Source organism: Bos indicus x Bos taurus, unplaced genomic scaffold (genome assembly GCF_003369695.1).
Source record: "Bos indicus x Bos taurus breed Angus x Brahman F1 hybrid unplaced genomic scaffold, Bos_hybrid_MaternalHap_v2.0 tig00001093_arrow_arrow_obj, whole genome shotgun sequence".
In the NCBI taxonomy this organism is placed as follows: Eukaryota; Metazoa; Chordata; class Mammalia; order Artiodactyla; family Bovidae; genus Bos; species Bos indicus x Bos taurus.
Genome location: NW_020867367.1, coordinates 26,303 through 44,674, shown reverse-complemented (window position 1 = coordinate 44,674; position 18,372 = coordinate 26,303). Strand labels below are relative to the sequence as shown.

General features: G+C 38.2%; 1 protein-coding gene across 1 annotated transcript in view; it reads left to right on the top strand.

The window, feature by feature from the left end:
* The window catches only part of LOC113888702 (DNA repair protein RAD50-like), a 45,806-nt gene that overhangs the window by 14,385 nt on the left and 13,049 nt on the right, over window positions 1-18,372 (top strand). Inside the window, exons 9-10 of the mRNA XM_027535729.1 lie at window positions 5,960-6,087; window positions 7,984-8,208. Of these exons, the coding sequence (XP_027391530.1) occupies window positions 5,960-6,087; window positions 7,984-8,208 (353 nt within the window). The remainder of the gene's footprint in view (window positions 1-5,959; window positions 6,088-7,983; window positions 8,209-18,372) is intronic.

Genomic DNA, 18,372 nt, shown 5'->3' with positions numbered 1-18,372 from the left:
TGTGCCACCATAGGTTCATTTGTATCATATTTTAGATTCTCTATATAAATGATATCATATGGTATTTGTCTTTGTTTTTCTGACTTCAGGTAGTGTAATCTTTAGTGGCATCCATGTTGCTGCAGATAGTTATTTTCATTCTTTTTAATGGCTGAGCAATACTCCATATGTATGTACACATCTTTATTCATCTGTCAGTGGACGTTTAGGTTACTTCCATGGCTTGGCTATTGTGAATAGTGCTGCTGTGAAGGTGGGGCTGCATGTATCTTTTTGAATTATAATTTCATCGGGATGTATGCCCACGAGTGGGATTGCTGGTTCATATGGTAATTGTTTTCAATTTTCTGAGGAACCTCCATACCATTTTTCCACAGTGGCTGCACCAATTTATAGTCCCACCAACAGTGTAGGAGGGTTCCCTGAGAAAAGCAATTCTAATAACATCGTGATTTCTTCTTTCCTTTTTTGTTTTCAGTAAGAGACTTCCTTGGTAAAAATTTAAACATAAAAACATAAAAGTCTCCCTCCCCTGCTGACAATTGACAGTCTCACTTCTCTATGTTATTCTTAAATGTTGTAAGTAGACTATATTGTTTTTCATTTGATTCCTTTATTTGCTTTCTCTATTAAAGAAGTTAATTTCTACTGTATAATTAAAATCACATTGAGAAGAAAATTTTCAACATGTCTTATATGAACATAATGGTTAATATCCTTAAAAACTATACCATTTCTCTGTTCTTGCTGTTTTGAACAAAATTTGATGTTTGAATGCTTTAAACACTTGGTTATAAATAATGGTTAAAATCTCTTTAAAGATTAGCCATATCTACAGATTCTCTGGCCATAGTGCCAGGAATGTTAAATATGAGTATCAGTTCAGTTCAGTCGCTCAGTCGTGTCCGACTCTTTGTGACCCAATGAACCACAGCATGCCAGGCCTCCCTGTCCATTACCAACTCCCAGAGTTTACCCAAACTCATGTTCATTGAGTCGGTGATGCCATCCAACCATCTCATCCTCTGTCGTCCCCTTCTCCTCCTGCCCTCAATCTTTCCCAGCATCAGGGTCTTTTCAAATGAGTCAGACCTTCGCATCAGGTGGCCAAAGTATTGGAGTTTCAGCTTCAGCATCAGTCCTTCCCATATGAGTATCAGTCAGAGGTAAATCGAATCTCTGCTATCTAATAAATGCTATATAAATTCATGTTGCATGTATAATAGTTACCATTAGCTTATTATGTGTGTTTTCTATTTAAGATCACAATCTATAAATAAAGTCCATACAACTATATAGAGATAATTAAGATAATACCAGTCTGTGACCCTTTTCAAGTTGATGGTCTAAATTTAGTAGATGTGACTAAATTAGTTTACTTTTATAACCTACCTTGTTTTAGAAGTTGTTTACTAATTATTTACATAAAGCAATGCTAAGTAATAATGAGAAAATGAAACAGTGTAGAAATAAGGATAAGAAGAAGGCAGTGAAGCAGGAGAGTACTAAGTATATAAAATGTAGGCCATGAAATCTGATATGCTTGCTGAAGATCTCAGTAGTCACATGAAAAGAGAAAGTCATAATTAAGATTCACATTGTCTCAAAACTAAAAACAAACCAGTTTCTTGGACTGAGACCAGAGAAAAATGTCTCTGTAGGCATTCATGGAAAGAAAGGAAGACACTGTATAGATTAATGGAAACCAGGTCTTCAACAAACTTCATGAGGCCTTTTTTTTTTTTACAGTATGTTTCAGTACCTTTATTATCCCCTGAGGAAGGTTCTGTAGAAGGTGGTATGCTTGGAGCCTAAAATAAACGTTAGAGTGTTTGGAGAGCAAAAGTTAGCTATCAGTTCATTTCAGTTCAGTCGCCCACTCTTTGCGACCCCATGAATCGCAGCACGCCAGGCCTCCCTGTCCATCACCAACTCCTGGAGTTCACCCAAACCCACGTCCATCGAGTCGGTGATGCCATCCAGCCATCTCATCCTCTGTCGTCCCCTTCTCTTCCTGCCCCCAATCCCTCCCAGCATCAGAGTCTTTTCCAATGAGTCAACTCTTCACATGAGGTGGCCAAAGTATTGGAGTTAGCTATAGGCACCTATCAAAATCACATGGGTTTTCCCCACTCCTAAGTATATAACCAAGAACTTAAAATATATATTTGCAAGCTGCTGCCACTGCTGCTAAGTCACTTCAGTCATGTCTGACTCTATGCAACCCCATAGACAACAGCCCACCAGGCTCCCCCGTCCCTGGGATTCTCCAGGCAAGAACACTGGAGTGGGTTGCCTTCCTTCTCCAGTGCATGAACGGAAAAGTGAAAGTGAAGTCGTTCAGTCGTGTCTGACTCTTAGCGACCCCACGGACTGCAGCCTACCAGGCTTCTCATCCATGGGATTTTCTAGGCGAGAGTACTAGAGTGGGTTGCCATTGCCCGCTCCAATATATTTGCATAAAATATGGAAAACAGCCCAAAGTGGTTATCACCTGATGAATGGATGAACAGAATGTGGTATATTCATATATATTTGCCAGGAATCTCCAGAGAAACAGAACCAATAAGAGACTGATAAATACAGATAAAGATATAGACAAAGATAGTTATCGTAAGGAATTAACTCAAGTGATTGTGGAGGCTGAGAATTCCCAAGATTTGTGGTTGGCAAGCTGGAGACCTAGGAGAGTTGATGGTGTAGTTCTGGCCTGAGAACTAGGAGAGCTAAAATATTCTCTCGATCCAAGAAGAGCCAAGGTTTCACCTTAAATATGAAGACAGGGAAAAAAAAAACACCATCCCAGCTCATACAGTCAGGCAGGATGATTGTTCAGGTCTTTAGTTGACTGGATATGGCCCATCCACATTAGGAAGGGCAGTCTGCTTTATTCCGTCTACCAATTTAAATTTTAATCTCACCCAGAATCATAGACAGAATAATGTTTGACCAGTGTCTAGGCACCCTGTGGTGTCAAGTTAACATATAAAATTAACCGTCATGGAATATTAGTGAAGTCACTCAGTTGTGTCCAACTCTTTGTGACCCCATGGACTGTAGCCTACCAGGCTCCTTTGTCCATGGGATTTTCCAGGCAATAGTACTGGAGTGGATTGCCATTTCCTTCTCCAGGTTATCTTCCCGACCCAGGGATCGAACCCAGGTCTTCCGCATTGTAGACAGACGCTTTACCGTCTGAGCTACCAGGGAAGTCCTCATGGAATATTACTCAACCATTAAAAGTAAGGAAATAACAGATGCTCTAATCTGGACAAACCTTGAAAGCATTATGCTTGAATGAAAGAAGTCAGTCACAAAAGACCATATTGTATGATTCTATTAACATGAAATGTGTAGAATAGGCAAATCATAGAGGCAGAAAACAGATTAGTGTTGCTTGGGAAGGAGAGAAAAGGGAATAGAGAGTGACTACTAATGGGTGTGGAGTTTGGGGGGGGCAATAAAATGTGCTGGAATTAGCACTTTATGAATACACCAAAACCACTGAATTGTACACTTTAAAGTGGCAAATTTTATGGTGTATGAATTACACCTCAATTAAAAAAAATAAATCACCTGGGTTATTGAAAATACACATCTGTCTCCATTCCACATCAGTAAATCAGAACCTCTGGGGCATGGGCAGAGGCATGTATTGTTAAAGGTCCTCAGGGGTTCCGATGTATCCCATTAACTATATATCAATTCCTGAGTCAGAGCACTGTATAGCTTTCAGGAAATTGCTCTATAAGTGACATTTTCCCCAACTAGACTTTTGGTGAATTTTGGAATGTAGTTTATTCAGCATATGACTCTATCACAGGTACCTGTAATGCAGCTAATTTTCATGTTTCCTTTAGGTGGCAAACCCTATGCATTAACTACTCTCTGAACTGAGTGATTGGGATTACTATCAAACAGTTGAAGAACCTAACAGCATATTTATGTACTTAAGCCCTGTTAATTTACTCCACAGAATTTAAAAATTTGGAAGTTTAATAATCTTCCTCATTTTTCAGATGAAGGAAACTGGAGGTGACCTGACTTGCCAAAGGTCATAAAAGTAACAGAGTCGAAGTTGACCCTACATTGTCAAATTGCTAGTATAATGGAAAAACAGTTTTATGACTGCATCTAGTTTTCTCTGATACTTTATCTCCTTCCTCTGATATTTTATATTTTGAAGACTGTAACTGGAATTTTTACTGCTTAAAGTACAGCACAGATTGGACCCAAAAAATATTTCACTAGCTTATTGAGCTAAGCACTGTATTTAGTACTTTTTATATACGATAACTATTTTAATATTCAAAGTAATTCTCTTGACAGGTGGTATTATTATCCCTATGTTACAAGTAAACTGAGGCTCAGAGAATTTAAACTAGTTTGCCCGAGTCATCCTGTTTGAAAGTTGCAATGCTGAGATCTGAGCCTAGGTATACCTGACTTCAAAGCCTATATACTCTTTAACTACTGTGCTGTATACTGTCTTCCTGAATGAAAAAGCAATCAGAAGCTGACCTGAAAGAAAGAAATCTCTAGCTTTCTGGTGACCATGCAGGCTAACAGACCAGGAACATTATTTCACGCAAAAAATCAGTCTCACCTAAGAATGTGATAGCCCTTCAGAGAATCCTTTCAGGTATTCATGAAAGCAAATTCCATTGTTCTGTTAGATAAAAGCAAGCAATGCCACATTCTTTTGTTCCTAATAAGGAAGAAGTATAAGCATAGTCCCCCATGGAAGAATCTTAGGGAGTCATAGCAGCTGTGGTGGTACATTAGGTTGCCTTGGCAACAAAAGGTAGTTTACAACTATATCATTTTCGTCGTCTCTAGCTTATAATGATGCCTTTAATAGATATGTATAATTTACATTATTAGTTCTAGGAAGACTGAAAGGAGCCTTAATGAAGTTAAAAAAAAAAAAAAACCAGCAAAACTCGGAATAGTGATTTATAGATGGGCAGGATTGGATGTGAACATTATGCATGTGAGAGAAGTGGCTTCCCTTCTGATCTCCCACTTCCCAAAACCGTGGTGACTCTGGTGTCATTACTTTGGCAACAAAATGTTATCAAAGATCTGCCTCCTCCCCTCACCCCCACTTCCCTCCACACTGAGTTTTTCTCAGGTTGCTGTAGAAGGGTCTTCTTTGAAAAGGCCTGACTCCAAACTTAAGGTAAATTTTTTATATTCAGGCTCTTTTGGGCCAAGCCACCATTTTTTTGCAGGAAGACTTTTTCTCCCTAAGCTGCAAAGAGTCAACTTATAAATTGTATTCTGTTCATCTCTTGACAACATAGTCCATTATAATCACCAGGGAAACTACTGAAATAATTGTGGTGCTGCTGCCACCAGATGATTTAATGGTTGCTTTTTAAGGACAAAACTACTCAACAAGAACAGCTAAATTTAAAGTTTTTCAGTTCCATTCAGTGGCCAGAAAAAAATGTCTTCAAGTATATAGACATACTATTTTTGTGAAATTTCTTACTGCCTTGTCAGCTTGAAGGTAAAGATCTTATCGGACATACAGTATATAATGGTCTTGGCACATGTTAGTAGACAAATACAACTAGGGAAAAAAAGTGGGGGAGTCTTCGATAGTAGTCTTGCTCTCTTGTATCTCTTAGATCAGTGGGCTCCATTTTGAGGTTCTTAGGAAAGATGATCCTATGGGGCCTAGGTATGAAATACTGAAGATCTAGTTGTAGCGTTTTCTCTCATCATTTAAATGTCTGTTTTGTGTGTATATGGGCCTTCCAGATTTGTCTAGGCCTGGAGGTCCCTTTACACTGGCTTCTCCCTCTGCCGAGTTACACGTGAGTCTAAGGCAGAATTAGACTCATTAGACTCAGAATTCATAGCAGGTAACTGCCTGTTGCCAGTTACCTGCTATGAATCACATGTTGGTAACTTGATTGTTTTTGTTAATGAATTTAATATTTACATTTAGATACAAGAAAGGTGGCTACAGGATAACCTTACTTTAAGAAAAAGAAATGAAGAACTAAAAGAAGTTGAAGAAGAAAGAAAACAACATTTGAAGGAAATGGGTCAAATGCAGGTTTTACAAATGAAAAAGTACGTTTTTAAAAATATTTAGTTTAAATAAAGGTCCTTATTATTGACATGTGAAATATATTCAATGCATTTTTTTTTTTTTTAAAGAATTTAAACCTGTGGCCGAAGTGTCCTTTCAAACTTGAAAGAAGGTGGGCACTTGCATACAAATATGTTTAATGGCTTTATAAACCAAATTACTGAAGAAGTAGTAACACAGAATTTATAGTCACATTGTAACTATGCAGTGATAGCCAGTATTAAAAATACCTACTTCACAGACTTTAGCAAGCCTGCTTCACAAGTTAATGATAGAAAGACTGTCTGGCCTCTGAACCCTGCCTGGGTCAGTGCTTACACATTCTGTAATTGCTAGTGGAGCTACAGCCAGTTCTTTGTCCTTGGTGACCCATTGTACATGGTCCCGGGTATAATTATGTGCCAGCCAGAGCCTTTGATTAATTAGATTCTTCTTTCATCTGGTTTTGTTGGTACTTACTATAGTTGCTATCTTCCTGCTACAGCAGAAAAGATTTTATTCTTGGTTTCTTTGCCTTAGGAATTCTGTAGGAAGCTGGTTGATGCTGAGGCATTAGTCTGGTGTTAAAGGTTGTACTAGCCAGAGTTTTTGGTCCCACCTCAGCTGGTTAGATATACTCATTCATTCAGCCATTCCTTATGGAATTTTCATTTTTCTTCTTGACTTCACAAAGAAATCTGGATCAAAGAATGCTTATGTTTTTCTGAAAGATATAATAAATTGAAATTTAATTTAGTTATTAAAACCTAACAAATATTTACTCCTGTGTTATTGTAAGTTCTCTTAGTTTGGCCATTTTCAATCTCATATATCAAGGAAATAAGACTTAACTAGAAGAGCTCTTTATCTTTCAGCCTGTTTGTTTTTTATGCATTAGGACACTGAGACCCAGAAAAAAAAGATAATAGGAAATTAGAATGAAAGCCAGGAACATGACCCAGATATCCTAGCTTCCAGGCTGCACTATTTAACATTGTAATGTTGGTGCTCTTGGTGCCAAGTTGGGCGGGGGGAAAGCTTATAGAAAAAGCCTTTAAATGAAACCGTATATTCCTTGCTACTAAAGACCAAAATCAGATATTTTTATAATTCCTTCTGTAATTGGCACATAAAAGTGCTTTTCACATTCATTCAGACTGCTAAGCACAACTGCTCTTTTTCAAACCTGTCTTCAACCAGGACACAACAGCAGTGTCAACAAAACAGAAATCAGGCCAGTTCTTTAAGTATATTCATAAACTTGAGAGGCGTGCTTGGCAAATAAGAGGACATTTAATAAGTAATTGTTGAATGAAAATTTTTAAAGCATATGTTAAAATCTGCATTACCTACCAAGTTATGATAAAAGTTTAAGTATTTTACTTTTTGATCAGTGTGATGCTTTTTATACTTATGTAAGAGAAATTTTGTTTTCATAGAGGAAAATAAACTATTAGTAGTATTACTGCATAAATTAATAGTTTGAGATAAAATTTTATTTTGTCTAACATACTGTGAACAAACTGATGAAACCTGTTAGTAACTGCTCAGAGTTGTGCACTTAGTTCACAATGAGAAGTTCGTAAACTTGCAATATTAATCGCCAGAAGTACTTTACTTAGGTTAATGTGTAAACATCAGGAACTTTTTCAGTGTTCACGTGTTATGAGAGTACTTTATTCAGCACACACAAATCAGCTATTTAGAAACCTGGATGCTTCAGAGACGTGAAAAGAAGAAAGTTTTCTGTGGTACTGAAGCCGTAAAGAAAAAGCAAGGGAAGACTGTATTCTGGCTGCAAAGAGGATGGTTTATTGATCTAGCTGAAGAAATCGGGCTTTTCTACTGTAGGCTGCTAAAATCTAAAAATGGTCCTCATTTGTTATTTTCCCTCCTAGTGAACATCAGAAGTTGGAAGAAAAAATAGACAATATAAAAAGAAATCACAGTTTGGCAATAGGACGACAGAAAGGTTATGAGGAAGAAATTATTCATTTTAAGAAAGAACTTCGAGAACCTCAATTTCGGGATGCTGAGGAAAAGTACAGGGAAATGATGATTATTATGAGAACAACAGAGCTTGTGAACAAGGATCTGGACATCTATTATAAGACCCTTGACCAGTAAGTACTGGGGATTTGGTTCCTACTGCAATCAGTATCAACTAGCATAATTTAGTCTTACCACTCCCTTTTAACTTTTTTAATGTATTTCATACCTAGCAGAGAATAGAAAAATATATGTATGTATGTTAAGTAAAGCATGCTTACTTAAATTACGAAATTAAGTTATAAGGCATATTAATATTAACGAGCATCATGATCCCACCCCCATACCCAATCTGAGAACTCTACCATTATCACTAACTACTGTCCACTGAGATGCTCCTCCTCATCTCAATCACTTGTCATCCCCACTCCCCGTAACTGCTGACACAGATTTTTCCTATCTCTGCCTTTAAAAAAATAATTTTGGAAAGTGTATCACTTTTTTAGCTTTTCTTAAAAAATGATTTTGTTTTGTTTTGCTTTTATTAAGTTGCTTATAGCTATGGTTTATGCATTTTCAGTGCTGTACAGAATTCTGTTGTGGAAATATACCGTAATGTATCCATTTTCTGGTAGATGGAGTTTGGGTTGTTGCCAGGCCTTTGCTAATCTAACCCTTATTGCCAGGAGCATTTGTCGTGTTGTGGAGTAAAAATGAAGAGATTCTCTGGAGTACACGTGGGAGTAAAATTGCTGGGTTGCAGGGTATGCTCAGTTTCACAAAATAATGTTAAATTATTTTCCAAAGTAGTTTTAATGATTTATACCACTAACAGGATATAATAGTTACCTTTGATGTATATTGTGACATTGATTTTGCCGATTTTGTTTTTGCAGTTTAATGGGTTTTAAATGATAAATCATTATAGTCTTCATTTGTAAGTTCCTTGATTTAAAAAAAAAAATTTATTTCGGTTTTGCTGGGTCTTCATTACTGTGGGGCGTTTTTTTCTAGTTGTGGGGAGTGGAGGGCTACTCTCCAGTTGTGTTGTGCGGCTTCTCTCATTGCGGAGGCTTCTCTTGTTGTAGAGCACAGGCTTTAGGGTGTGTGGGCTTCAGGAGTTGCCATCCCTGTGCTCCAGAGCATAGGCTCAGTAATTGTGGCACACAGGCTCTCTAGTTGTGGCAGATGGGTTTTAGTTGCTCTACTGCTCTGGGATCTTCCTGGACCAGGGGTTGAACCTGTGTCTCCTGCACTGGCAGGCGGATTCTTTACCACTGAACCACGAGGAAAGCCTTGCTGTCCCTTGATTTCTAATGATGCTGAACATCTCTGATCATGTTTTTTCTTTGAAATATTTGTATTTTGTACCCATTTTTAATGTATTATTGATGGTCTTACAGATTTGCATGTGTTCTTTTTTCTTTTCTGAATTTTAATTTTTTGTTATAGGTGTTATAATTATCAGGTTTTTTATATTTATCTTTTTACTTTCTTATAGTGTCTTTTAATAAACAGATTTAATTCTTAGGTAGTTACATTTACTCATCTTTTTAGGTTAGCTCTTTTGTGTCTTTTTTAAAAAATCCTTCCCTATTCCTATATTTTCTTCTAAAAGTTTTAAAGTTTTGCTTTCACACTCAAATACATCTAAGTATCTAATTCTAAATTGAATTTTGTGTACAGTATAAGGTAGGAATCCACTTTCATTTTTTTCCTATGGATACCAGTTTCCTGGCTACTATACCATGTGTTGCATGGGTCATTTCTGGGTTTCATAATTCATTGGTCAATTTGTGCCGTTACCAAGATTGTCTTAATTACTATAACTTTACAGTATATTTTAGTGCATGGGAAAATTTTATTTTTTATTCAGTCTGTCCATCTTTGTCTTTTTTGGAATATAGTTGCTTTACAGTGTTGTGTTTGCTGTACAACAAAGTGAATCAACTCATTTTTGTCTTTTAACTAGTGAATTTAGTCCATTCATTTCATTGTGATTGATTACTTAGTTGTATTTATTTGGTTTTTTTCCTACTTCCCTGACTTCTATGGGATTGGTTTATTTTTCTTTATTCATCTTTTCCCCCTTCTTTGGGTTGTAAATAATATGCTTTAGTTATTATGTTTCCCTTTACTTTTTTTTAATATTCATATTCGACCTAAAAATCAAGTGTTTTTGATTCCCAAAGGGGTCCTAGAGCAACATTACCAGCATCACCTTGGAACTTACTAGAAATGAAAATTCTCAGTCTCCACTCCAGATCTGTTACATTAGAAATATTAGGGACAAGGCTTAGCACGCCGTGCTTTAACAAGCCTTCCAGGTGATTACAATGCACATCGAAGTTTAAGAACCATGGCTCTGATATGACTTGCTTTACGTTCTTCCAAAATGTTCATTTCTCCTATCTGCTGTGTTTCTATTGCCTGGTATTTTCATTTAACCTCATTTTTATATGTCAGATTAGAAAATAATTAATGTGGTTCATAGTCAGTGCTTATTCATAAACCCACATGTTTACCAATTTCTTACAAATCTCATTCCCTCCTTCTTTAGGTTCAGTTTCTTTCTTTTTTTGAAGTATATCCTTTAATAGTTTTTTCAGTGAAGAATCGTGAGTAGTAAATTCTTTTTCAGTCTGAAAATCTTTGCTCTCAATCTTGATACTTTAGGTGAGCACAGAGTTCTAGATTGAAAGGATGTTTTTTTCTTTCAGTACTTTGAAAATATTCCATTTCTTCTTGATCTCCATGATTGCTGTTGAGAAATCATTCTAATTATTCCTTTGGAAGTAACCTGCCTTTTTCTTCTGGTCCTTTTAAGAGTTTTCCCTTATCTCTTGTATTCTGCATTTTTTTGGAGTGTGTCTAGATGTAGGTTTACTAGTTCTATTTAAGAATTATGCCTATTGATCTGAGGATTGATACCTTTCATTAATTTTGGAAAATTCTCATGTATTCTCTCTTCAGATATTATCCTTTCCCCATTTCTTAACTATTTCTTACCTCCTTCATTTGTCATTGGACATAAATAAACCTTATTCTTTCCTCCACATTGCTTAATGCCTCTTGCATATACTGGTAATTCCCTGGGTAACACCCTGATGAAGACCTTCCAGTGCACAGATTCTTTAGCTGCTGCTTATACTGCCTGTTGAGGTGTCCATTTTTAATCTGCTTTTCATTTCAATATTTCAAGACATTTTTCAATTCTGTAAGTTTTATTTTACTCATTTTCAGAAATTCTTATTTTTCTTAATGTATTTTCTCCTTAGTGTTTTGATTCCTTCTCGTATGTCTTTTGGGCCTTCCCTGCTGGTGCAGAGGGTAAAGTGTCTGCCTGCAATGCAGGAGACCTGGGTTCAGTCCCTGGGTCAGGAAGATCCTCTGGAGAAGGAAATGGCAACCCACTCCAGTACTCTTGCCTGGAAAATCCCGTGCACGGAGGAGCGTAGGAGGCTACAGTCCATGGGGTCGCAAAGAGTCGGACTCATTTTAAATATAGATTATATTCTTTTTCACAGTCATTTTTTTATTTCACACTTTTAGGAGTCTATTTCTGCTGTATTCTGTGCTGACTCTAGCTCTAGGGAATTATTTCTTATGTTTCATGTAGTATTTAATTGTAAAGTCATCTTTAATGGTGACTTTTTTTCCTCTATGAAGCGCCCCTGTGACTTTTTTATGTGGATGTCCTTCCACTTGGTTGTTTTGTTATCTATTAGGCACTCTAGGGCTAACACTGGTCTGAATCTAGTTTTTATGTTAATGTTTCAATTTGGAAGTTCCTGAACTACACTGGTGGTATAATAAAGGACCTTAAACTCTTGGAAGGGATTTGCCAGGACTTTGAACTCTCAGATTACTAATTTTCCACTTTTTCACTGAAGTTACTATTCAAGAGTCTCAGCCTTTATGTTGGGAGTCACCTGTCTTTGCCTCACTTGGGCCCTATACCTCATCTTCTGTCCTAGGTGAGAATACCTAAACCCTGGGTTATGAAAATAATAACTAAATTCAGCTGCAGTTATCATATCACACACTGACCATTCTGGTTTTTAGTTCTCTGTTTCCACCACATAGAGAGTTGCCTTTCTTGTAAACTGAGCTATACTGTAAAATAATTTTTGTTCTAAATTTGTCTAGGATTTCTAAGTATTTTATCAAGAGAATGAGCAGTTACCTTAGATTTTGTTTGTTACTGTTTTCTAAAAAGGAATATATCCTCCTCGATAGAATCTTCTATGTTTTAAGGCTTCTTCTGGAAAGAGCCTAGTGAACAGACCAGCCTCAGCGTTGGGAATCAGACCACAAGGCTCAGGAGGACAGGAACACCCCACTTTTCAGTATGAGGATTCTTCTAGTTGATGATGATAGCAAGGGTGGCCCCAGAATCACTTAGCTGTAACTCTGGCATGTACAGGTTTTGGGGAGTACACAGTCTTTTAAGATAAGCGAAAACTGGAACTGAGCCAATTATGTTAGTCATTTTTAAAAATAAATACTAGTAAGGTTTTTGTTGGATTAAGTTCGGCTTCTGTAATGAAGGAACACATCTTTTGTCCTCGTTCTCAGTGAGCGAATAGGTTAACATTACAGTGCTCCTTGGGTTCAGAAAGGCTCATGGATATGTATGTCTGTACCAACTAGGAACTTTTGGTTTTAACATCTTCAAATATTGAAATCTCCCCTAGATTTTTAGGTCCAGCAGTTTAAGTTGTTGAGATTTCATGTTCTGAAATAAGAGCAAATGCAGGACATTATTAAAGAGTCCTTGCCTGGTAGACTATTACATATACAACATTTGTCTTTTTTTAAAAAAACTTCCATAATTCTTTTTAGTATATCCAGCTATAGGCACATATGCCTGTAGAAGGCTTATTACTTTTTGAATTCTTTAACAGCTGATGCTGTGTGTGTGGTAAACGTTCCAAACATTTGTTGAGTGCTAAGGAATAGGAAACCCAATCCTTACTGGCAAGTTTATTTGAAGAGACAAAAATCGAAACAGGTTTTTATCAGTAAAAATCTGTACAGAATAGGATAACTTAACTTGGTTTTGATGAAAAAATTAAGCTGAGTCTTAAACAGCAAGAACTGTTTGTATAAAAGTTGATAAATTGTACCTTTTCGAGGCCTGAAAAAAATCCATGATTTGTTAAAAGTATTGTCTCTAGTCGCTAGAGATTATCTGAATGTGACTTGACATTTAGCAAATTATTTAAATACCCTGAGCTTCCGTTTTCTTATCTATAAAACAGGAATTTTTTTAAGTCCATTATAGCAGTCATTGTAGAGTCAAAATTAAAAGGGAAACTCACAGGCCATTTAGTCTGGCTCTCCTTGTCATGTTACAGTCTTTAATGTATATTGTTAAATTCTCTATTTCTTAAGGGCACTAAGGAACTTGACCAAGAAAGCGTAGGTTTTATCTAAAGCGTATGTTTCTATCTAAACGTGCTTTAAGACTAAATTTCTCAGGCAGGGGCTGTGCAGAGGAGATACTAATAGTAATTAAATATTTAATATGTGTTGCTCATTTGTTTCCAACTTTTTGCGACTGCAGCATGCCAGGCTTCCCTGTCCATCACCAGCTCCCAGAGCCTACTCAAACTCATGTCCATGGAGTTGGTGATGCCACCCAACCATCTCATCCTCTGTCGTTCCCTTCTCCTCCTGTCTTCAATCTTTCCCAGCATCAGGGTCTTTTCCAGCTAGTCAGTTCTTCGCATCAGGTGGCCAAAGTATTGGAGTTTCAGCTTCAACATCAGTCCTTCCAATGAATATTCAGGACTGATTTCCTTTAGGATAGACTGGTTGGATCTCCTTGCAGTCCAAGGGACTCTCAAGAGTCTTCTCCAGCACCACAATTCAAAAGCATCAATTCTTCGGCACTGAGCTTTCTTTATAGTCCATCTCTCACATCGATACCTGACTACTGGAAAAATCATAGCTTTGACTCTACAGATCTTTGTTGGCAAAGTAATGTCTCTGTTTTTTAATATGTCTGTTACAGCTTTTCTTCCAAGGAGCAAGCATCTTTTAATTTCATGGCTTCAGTCACCATCTGCAGTGATTTTGGAGCCCAAGAAAATAGTCTATCACTGTTGCCATTGTTTCCCCATCTATTTGCCATGGAGTGGTGGGACCAGATGCCATGATCTTTGTTTTTGGAATGTTGAGTTTTAAGCCAGCTTTTTCACTCTTCTCTTTCACCTTCATCAAGAGGCTCTTTAGTTCCTCTTCACTTTCTACCATATGGGTGGTGTCATCTGTGTTAGCCATAATTTAATTGAATTCTATCTCGACAAACTATGGAAAATTCTGAAAGAGATGGGAGTACCAGAACACCTTACCTCCTGAGAAATCTGTATGCAGGTCAAGAAGCAACAGTTAGAACCGGCCATGGAACAATGGACTGGTTCCAAATTGGGCAAGGAGTATGTCAAGGCTGTATATTATCACCCTGCTTATTTAACTTATATGCAGGTTATATCATGAGAAATTCTGGCTGGATGAAGCACAAGCTGGAATCAAGATTGTTGGGAGAAATATCAATAACCTCAGATATGCAGATGATACCACCCTTATGTCAGAAAGCCATCACTTCATGGCAAGTAGATGGGGAAACAGTGGAAACCATGACAGCCTTTATTTTCTTGGGTTCCAAAATCTCTGCAGATGGTGACTGCAGCCATGAACTTAAAAGACGCTTGCTCCTTGGAAGAAAAGCTCTTACCAACCTAGCCAGCATATTATAAAGCAGAGACAATACTTTGCTGACAAAGGTCCATATGGTCAAAGCTACAGTTTTTCCAGTAGTCAGTTTTGGATGGGAGAGTTGGACCATAAAGAAAGCTGAGCGCCAAAGAATTGATGGTTTTGAACAGTGGTATTAGAGGAGACTCTTCAGAGTCCCTTGAACTGCAAGGAGATCAAACCAGTCAATCCTAAAGGAAATCAGTCCTGACTATTCATTGGAAGGACTGATGCTGAAGCTGAATGAAGCTCCAATACTTTGGCCACCTGATGCAAAGAAATGACTCGTTGGAAAAGACCCTGATGCTGGGAAAGACTGAAGGCAAGAGAAGGGGATGACAGAGGATGCGATGGTTGGATGGCATCACCAACTTCTTGGACTTGAGTTTGAGCAAGCTCTGGGAGTTAGTGGTGGTGGACAGGGAAGCCTGGCATGCTACAGTCCATGGGGTTGCAAACATCAGTCACAACTGAGCGACTGAACTACTGGTATAGACCTGTAAAGAGCAAGTATTCATCAGAGAGATCAAGCAGACTGTCCAAAATTACCAAAATATTGGTAGCGATAAAATTAGATCTCAGAACTAAGGCCTTTCTATTCCCACTGTGCTGTGCTACCACCATCCATCCCCCCCTTTTTAACCTTTAAAAAACAAATATTTATATTAAAAATTTTCCTTTTACTTAACTCACACTTCTTGGTTAAGAGCCACAATAGTCAATTTATATATTTTATACCTCCTCAGCAAACTGTATATATGTATGTGCAAAATATATCTTGTCGTGTGCATTAGGACTTTGTTCAATTAAGATTTGAGTGCTTGTACGTTTGGTAAGGTTTAGATGTTGTATACTAAGTATGTAGAGATGAAGAAACAGAAAGTTCAGAAATAAATCCGTAAATGGTGAAAATTAACCATGATGATGGGAATAACTGAGGGTCTACTTTAGGCCATTTCTAAGGCAGGATCTATTTTGAGAATGTGACATTTAAGCTGGAATGTGATTCATGCAAGATATGCAGAAAGCGGAGACACAGGCATTCCAGATGGAGAGATAACTGATGCAGAGGCCCTAAGACCAATACAAACATGAGGTGTTCGAGGAATAGGAAGCAGGCAAGCGTGCCTGGCTACAGTGAGCAGGGGAATCAGGTCAGAGGGGAATGGTTCCCAGAGCATGCCATGCCTTGCAGCCTTGGTTAATAGTTCAGTTTTATTCTAAGTGTGATGAGAAGTCACTGGAGTGTTTGAAGCAGGGAGGTAGTATAACCTGATTCATAATTGGAAGAAATCACACTTGCTGTGTGGAGAATGGATTGTGGAGGCACCCAGGAGAGAGTGGTGGACTGGACTAGGATGGTAGCAGTGGAAATGGAGAGAAGTAGATGGGCTCAATTTTTGTTTTGGAAATAGAATTGACAGGTCTTGCTTCTGAACTGAATGTAGGGGAGGAAAGCGGGGGGGAAAGGAAGACTGATCCTACATATTTTTTCACAAGCAATAGGATGACCGACTCGATGGACGTGAGTTTGAGTGAACTCCGGGAGATGGTGATGGACAGGGAGGCCTGGCGTGCTGCGATTCATGGGGTCACAGAGTTGGACGTGACTGAACGACTGAACTGAACTGAGGATGTTGGGGGAGCAAATTCCCACTCCCTGAAATGGGCAGGATTGGGGAGGAGAAAGTGTTTTGGACACTTGAAGTTTGAGATGCACTTTAAGTAGAAATGTCAGGCAGGCAGTTGGAGCTATAATTTAAAGTCTAGAGTTCAAGGGGAAGCTATACATTTAGGAATTATCAGGACTGATGCTGAAGCTCAAACTCCAATACTTTGGCCACCTCATGCAAAGAGTTGACTCATTGGAAAAGACCCTGATGCTGGGAGGGATTGGGGGCAGGAGGAGAAGGGGACGACAGAGGATGAGGTGGCTGGATGGCATCACCGACTCGATGGACATGAGTCTGAGTGAACTCCGGGAGATGGTGATGGACAGGGAGGCCTGGCGTGCTGCAATTCATGGGGTTGCAGAGTCGGACACGATTGAGCGACTGAACTGAACTGATGTAGTATTTAAAGCCATGGAATGAGATTACTAAGTGTGGAATAATTGTGGATAGAGATGGGAAGGGTCCCAAAACTCATGTTTACTAACGGAGTGAAGAAGTAGCTGATGAAGAAAGAAAAAAAAAAAAAAAAAAAGCATAGTAGCTTGAAAACCAAGGAAAGAAACTATTTCAGGAATCTAATGTTATTGAGAGATCAAATGAGATAAGGACCAAGAAGTAACCCTTGATTTGGATAAAATGGAGAATGTTCATGACTTTGAGGAACAAACTTAGTGGCATGGTTGGAACTGAAGCCTTAGAGTTGAGTGAGGAGACAGCAGATGGCAAGAGATGAAGACAGTGAGTACAGTAAACTCTTTATTAAAAAAAAAAAGAAAAACAACTTCGTTGTGAAGAGTAGCAGGAAAACGGGGTTAGGTATGTAGACTGCTTTTATCCTAAATCTTTTTTTTTTTTTTTTAATCCTAAATCTTAAGTTTAGGTAATTCTGCTACAAAGTAGCTCTTCCTCTTAGTACACTGGCTTGCAGACCTGGGGTTTCATAGATGTTAACTGAATGGAAAACTGTACCTAGAAGCCCTCCAGCTAACCCTGCAAGACCCTGAGAGCACTGACAGCAGGAACAAAAATTCCCTCAGTGAGGCACCTGTTGATTGAAAAAAAAAAAATCCCTGTTCTGTTCTCTCTGGGGAGATAGAAATATGCCCTGTTTTTCCTGTAAAGTTGTAACTGCTCAGTAGGAGACCATGGTAGGTGGTCCACAGGCTGTATTGACCTGGGCCATGAATAATGAAGGAAGGGCATTTCAGTAGAGAAAAGAGCCTCAATCATGGAGGCATCACCCTGAGCAGAGGGCGGGCATATGTGGGAGCTGGTGGGGTTGGGGAGGTACAGGGGTGCTTCCCAGCAATTTAGGCTTGCCTCAGAAACAAAGGCAGGCTGTTTACTGAGTCCTGTTGTCTGGCAATTAGATGGATTCTTCTAAATGAGCAGAAAAGAAGTGGTACAGATTTCCCCAAAATTGAGTGTTTGTGGGCTTATGCTTGCAACTCTTCTTAAGGTTTATATTAGGAGCCTTAAATTTGCCTTCTCACCTAGAAGAAGAAAGCAAGGTCCAAAATTTCCCTCATTGTCTCACCTCTTAGAAGAAGCATGCAGTCGTCGTAATTGTGCATTCATCTATCTATTTAAGATAACACAGGAAATTAACAGTGCATTTTCAAGAAAAGCTGATTACCATCTGTTATTAGTAATCATCTAAAACCATCACTGATTGTCAGCATTACCAGTGGTCAGAGACACACTCGACAAGGGGAAAACATCCATTATTCAGAATTTACTGTCCCTTATCCACTCCCTTAAAAGAGCCATCAATTAAAATTAAGTGATTTTGGAATATATCATTCAAAGTACACTGTTCTGCCCTATCCCCAAAATGTTACACTATTTTCCCCCAAATGTGGA